The 6163-nt window shown below is 35.5% G+C and overlaps 1 protein-coding gene across 1 annotated transcript; it reads left to right on the plus strand.

The window, feature by feature from the left end:
* Nucleotides 1-1481: 1481 nt before the first annotated feature.
* On the plus strand, nt 1482-4367 carry LOC106622215 (mitochondrial inner membrane protease ATP23 homolog). The gene is made up of 3 exons (XM_014241319.3): nt 1482-2198; nt 2262-2462; nt 4097-4367. The coding sequence occupies exons 1-2, from the start codon at nt 1578-1580 to the stop codon at nt 2457-2459; spliced, it is 819 nt and encodes a 272-aa protein (XP_014096794.1). The 5' UTR covers nt 1482-1577; the 3' UTR covers nt 2460-2462; nt 4097-4367.
* Nucleotides 4368-6163: the final 1796 nt, after the last annotated feature.

Raw genomic sequence — 6163 nt, forward strand, 5'->3', positions numbered from 1 at the left:
ACAGCTGATGTTAAAAAAGGCGAGATGCCAGAAATAAACCCGCTAAAAATAGCAAACAAAAGCAGTGCGAAAAGAAATTTCAAGGAACGACACAAATATTATACTTTTGAATAAATTTTATTTGTTAATTTAATTTAAAACGTTCATTATAAAACCATAATCTTTTTTTATGACTTGTATTGTTTCTTTGTTATAATTTTTTTTATTTATATGCTATTTTTTATGTTATGTGATTTTTTAAAAATTTTATGATGTAAATACAAGTATATAGGGATGTATATGCGTTATATAGGCCTACTCGGGGACGGAGCACCTAAAAATAATATCGAAATGAAAATACCCCCAAGTTTTTTTTATAATACCCAATCCATTTTCGTTCGACAGTGGCATGATTGGCAAATGTTATAAAAAATGTGGGTTTTGACAGCTCTCTCTCGCGTCTCGCATCATTTCATCCTTGGCTGTAATATCAAGAAACTTCTGAGTATAATTTTCATACAATGCTCAGCTCTGTTCACGCGGCACTGTTAAAATTTCTCCTTCCGAGCCGACTGTGGTGAAATACCCTCATCGCATTTTGTTAGGTTTTGACAATTCACACGCCTGTTCGTAGTTGGACCTTCTCTATATTTTACATTCTCTGTCAACAGTTCAAATTAGACATATTTGAATATAGAAAAACGATTATTTGCACAATATTCGCTCACGCTACTAAAAATGCACAAAATTATATTAGATATCTTAATTAAAAAATTTGTGTTTCTATAACAATTTAATTGTAAAATTACACGTTTAAATACTAATATTATATATCGGTCTAATCAGCATTCAGTCAACGAATAAATTTATGTTAATACAAATTTTTTGTCATATAAACATAAGTGATGGGTAAGATAGATATATAGATTAACCATAGTATATTAAGTGCACCTGTGTTCAATTATGATCTTTCCTATTATCACTCGTATGTTCTTCTATAACGGGGGGTAGACCAACTGCGATAAAGTCTTCTATCTTAACCTTTAAGGCATTTAACACATAATAGTGTCAATCTTGTCAAACAGACTTGTGTTACAATCTGTTCAACCAAAATGTGGAAAAGGTTTCTCTTTTAAATCAACAATATATACATATATATTACCCGAAACTATAATGCATTAGAAAGGTTTCAGAAACATATTGCAAAAGTCTTAACCCTATGAGTACGAAACGTAAGAACAATCACATCTACACAAAAACATCGTGTAGTTTTGTCAACTCGGAGTTAGGAAAACAACTTTGTAGAAACGTAAGAAAGTTGTTTGTAATCATATTTCATCAAGAGTTTCATACATACAATTTTGCATTGTATACAACATTTTACTCAGACCTCAAGAGAATTCATTTGGTATAGCATAGTGGGTATTATTCCTGTTCCATTACTATATTGTTTCTTGTACTAAAATTAGAGACTTAAATTTTGTTTATTAATCTGACATGGCATCCGTATATATCAGCTGTTGGTCGCACAGTGTTCATTTTGCATTGTTATTTAACTTTTAATACAGACTTCAAGTTCCTTGCCGGTTTATTTAGCTATGAGGCTATTTGCAAAAGTTGAAGCCAAAGAAGATAAGGAACCTTTGGTTGATGTTTCTAAAGAATCAGTGTCTAATGCTGAGCAAATCAATGACAATGGCGACCCAAATAACCCCAAAACAAAAGAATGGGGTTATGATTTGTATCCAGAAAGAAGGGGTGAAACATTTAAGCCAAAGTGGTCGAAAATTCTTTTGGGTATGGAAGGTCGTGAAAATATTGACAAGGTAAAGTGTGAACGCAACGTATACTGGTGTGTAAAAAACAGCCCTTTGGTCAAACTAATGATGGGAGCGCTCCGAAGTTCCGGCTGTCCGATCGATCTTCGTCGCCATATATCTTGTGAAGTATGTGATACCACCGTAACTGGTGGTTATGATCCTGTAATGAATCAAATAGTTGTGTGCCAAAATATGGCTCGCAATGAAGGCATGGTTCAAGGTGTACTTACACATGAAATGATACATATGTTCGATTATTGCAATAATGAGTTGGACTTTCGAAATATCGACCATTTAGCATGCACTGAAATTAGGGCCGCTAATTTGGCGCATTGTTCCTTCCTCAGCGCTATGATGCAAGGTGATGCCTCCATATTTGACATAAAAAAGTCTCACCAGGTTTGTTGAGTACATATAATAACTATACATAACACAGTAGCTTTATATACCACATTAATTTAGAATTGTGTAAAAACAAAAGCGCTGCAATCTGTTTTAGCGGTGCGAAATGTAACAAAACTTGAAGCTATTGAGGCGGTTGAACGTGTGTTTCCAAAATGCTACGCAGACTTGGAACCAATCGGTCGGCGTATACGACGGAATTCACCCGATCAACATAGAGCCTACATGGAAGGTCCAATGTATGGCTATGATATTTAGCAGGTATATTTTTTCACATATACAAAATAAAAAATTTTAGCAAATATAAAACGCGTATATAAGCCATGACCTTATTAGTCCATATGTGTGATATATTCGTTTTTAAGTTTTAAGCGAGATTATAAATCCAGCATAAGCTTGGCATTAATTTTAGTTTAAACAAGAAAATGGAAAATTGGGAGTTTTGGGCGTATAGTGTTTAGTTTTCTAACTAATATGATTTTTTCATATAGTGAGTAGTGATATGAAGTTAAGATTTATATATAAATACCAATAGTTTTTAAAATCTATTTTTTAAAAACGATTGGTCCATTATAGTATGACATTTGAAGAATATTTTGTTAAATTCTCTTGGAGATATATTAGAAAATACGGCAATGACTGCAATTACTTTGGGCCGTCTTGAAAAAAGTTGAATTGTGGTGCCCCTAGATAATCGCTTTGTCCAAGTAACACTGAAAGGTTTTTAGAAATTTAAAATTTTCACTTTTTGGGAATATTTTTAAAGAAAAAACGCAATTTTTTGCGAAAAAATCGGTTAATTTGTTATTGTTAAATAAAAAATTTGAAAAGCGTTGCTTGGTAAACTACGTACAGAAATAGTGTTAAAAAATTTCAAAGCGATCAGTGAAGTAGTTTTGAAGTTATGAGGGACATCGACTTTGAAAACGTAAGTTGTGAAAAAACCGCTTTAAGGTTTTGAAACTTCACTTTAAAGTTTGAAAACGTGCATAATGTAGGTATAGCCATAACTTCGTCAATTTTGTTAAAATTCAACTTGAAATTTAGAAACAACATTCTTGAGATGTTCTGCAATCACGAAACAAAAAAATTAAAAACCCGACTCCTCCCTTAAAAATGAAATTGTATTTGTGGTAACCTATTACCTCGGTTCTAGTCTACGCTGCATACATTAAATTACTTCCTTTTAAAAGTTGCAAAATCATTAAAAATAATAGACTAACTATATCAGTAGGGTATTTGTTTCACCAAACCTGGTGCAATGATTTAGTTTAGATTGGTAATCTGCAATGAATAGGTAATACGAAAAACATTAGCAGCAATGTTTTTTGATATTTTGCAAGTTATATTTGACTTTATAACAGGCTTGTTTTCTTTCGGTAAGCTGCACCTTTTGCATTTTAAAAGATAATAGAATTTATGATTTTCTTGGTTTTTTTAGGCGGTGGTAACGATGATGACGATTCTGAGGAATCTTAAACTTGTTTTTTCATATTTCAAAAACGTGGTGCATACACATTTTTATGTATAAGTATTTAGTTTCAAATCTATTGTAATCGTAAATAATCATGAATATATGTATACATGCTGTGTGACGACTCATCCGAATAATTACGGTTATTAAAATAAAATAATTACATGGCTCATTGAATGTATCTCACTGAAACACACACTTATTCTGCAACACATGATCACTTAGTAATACTTAGTTATCCAGTGCTTATAGTTGGCCAACGCACAAAAATCTAAATCTATTTTCATTAGAAATGTTTTTTGATCTATTAGGAGGCCTCTTTGACTTCATAGTGGGTTTATTTTTTCCAAGTATTGAAGGAACTTTAAACTTTTTTATGACGCAAACTTTATATTTAAAATTTTTTCTTTTTAATACTAAGGCTCCGGCGATGAACCTGACTCAGAGGAAGTAGAGACGGTCGACATAACGACGGAAGCTGATGCTGAAACTTTAACTTGAACTAGCATGTACATACATATATATATATATATATATAATATAAGAAAATTGCGGTTTTAATTTTTTATCACATTACAAACGTTCTTGTTAAACATTATTGTATTAATTAATAATTAAATATTTCAATGTACTTGTTTAAAACTCTTGAAATAAAAGGATGTGACTGATAACTTCAGTACTCATAGAAATTATATCTTGCCCACAAAGTTATTTGTGGTTTTTCAATAAAGTTGACTTTTCAGTGTACACAATCATCAAGTTTACACCAAGCATATTTAAAAGAAGAAAAACATTAATTCCGGTTGTATCGAAAAAGGCTTTCCAAACAAGAACTTGATTTTGATCATATTTTGTATGGCAGCTACTATATGTTATAGCGGTTCGATCTGATAAATTTATAAGGATATTGTAGCATTGCGTAGAATAGTAATCCGTGCCGAATTTCTTGAAGATACCTTCTTAAATAAAAAAGTTTTCCATACAAGAACGTGATTTCGATCGTTCTGTTTGTATGGCAGCTGTATGATATAGTGGTTCGACTTGACGAAAATGTCTTCGAATATTGTAGCCTTGTTTTTTACAATAATCCATGCCAAATTTCGTGAAGATATCTTAAATTATTTTTTATATAATTTAATTTTCATCGTTCAGTTTGCATGAAATATAATATATACGCTATAGTGATTCGATTTGAAAAATTTGTTCGGAAATTTTACCGTTGTCTTGGACAATGATTCATGTTCCTGTACTGGCTGGTGTCACTTTCTGTCGTGTTCTGGTCTGCGCACCACACGAGAGTGGAGTGCGTCGTACGTTGCCCCATGCTGTAGGAGTCTGCCCCCGCAATCACATACAGGGACGTCGCCAATCAGCACCACAGTGCGACAACCGCCCATGCGGATAGTACAGCTGCAACAACCACCACCTACACGCACCCCACTCACCCCTAGGATCACGACTGGACACCCGCGACAAACGCGACTCTTACAATTCAACTGCAACGGACTCCAGAGTAAGATCGAGGAGATAGTTGCATTCATGAGCCGGGAGCGCGTAACGATAGCTGCGGTCCAAGAAACCAAGTTAAACAGCCGCTCAGATCTTTTGAGTTGTGCAGGTTTCAACGTTTTACGTAAGGATCGCGAGCGAGATAATGGTGGAGGCCTAGCCTTCATATTGCACAACACCATGCAATATCGTCTAATCGATGATGACATCGATCGTAGGGACACTACCCTAGAATGTCAGGGTATAGCTGTCCGGTCAGGCAATGTCGAGCTCGAAATATTTAATATATACATCCCCCAGTTACATGTTGCCCAACAGGATATCACCCGAACATAGATGCGCTACTTCGTGGTGAAAACCGTTTGGTGCTAGGCGACTTTAACGCGTATCACGATCTTTGGCATTCCTGCCTGTCAAACGATCGTAGGGGGATGGAGCTGGCGGAACAGATAGACGATACGACATTCTGCACAATGAATGACGAAGCCCCCGCTGGTCTGATAAATAGTATAACCTGGCGACCTATGCTAACTCTCGCATCAGACCATCTGCCCATAATTATCTCGATCGAGAAACCTCCTGACTTTATTTCTGTGGACAACCGCACATATGTTAATTTTAACAAAGCTAACTGGGTCGGCTTCACAGATTTACCGAGAGCACCTTCAACGCACTACCCATTCCTACGGACGTCATCGTTGGCGAGCGTCAATTCCGCAAGGTGATCGCTGCTGCTACTGCTCGCTTAGTACTGGCTGGAAGAATCGCGGAACTCCGCCCTAATTTCCCAGCCGAAGCAGCTGTACTAGCAATCGAGCGCGACACCTTACACCATGCCGATCCCTGTGATCCTCGAATAAGGGATCTCAATTTGGAGATTCGGCAAATGGTAAACCATCATAAGCGGACAAAATGGATAGAGCACCTTTAGTCCTGCAAACTCTCCACCGGTGTGAGTAACCTTTGGACTACTGTCAAG

This window comes from Bactrocera oleae, chromosome 3 (assembly GCF_042242935.1).
Source record: "Bactrocera oleae isolate idBacOlea1 chromosome 3, idBacOlea1, whole genome shotgun sequence".
Lineage (NCBI taxonomy): Eukaryota > Metazoa > Arthropoda > Insecta > Diptera > Tephritidae > Bactrocera > Bactrocera oleae.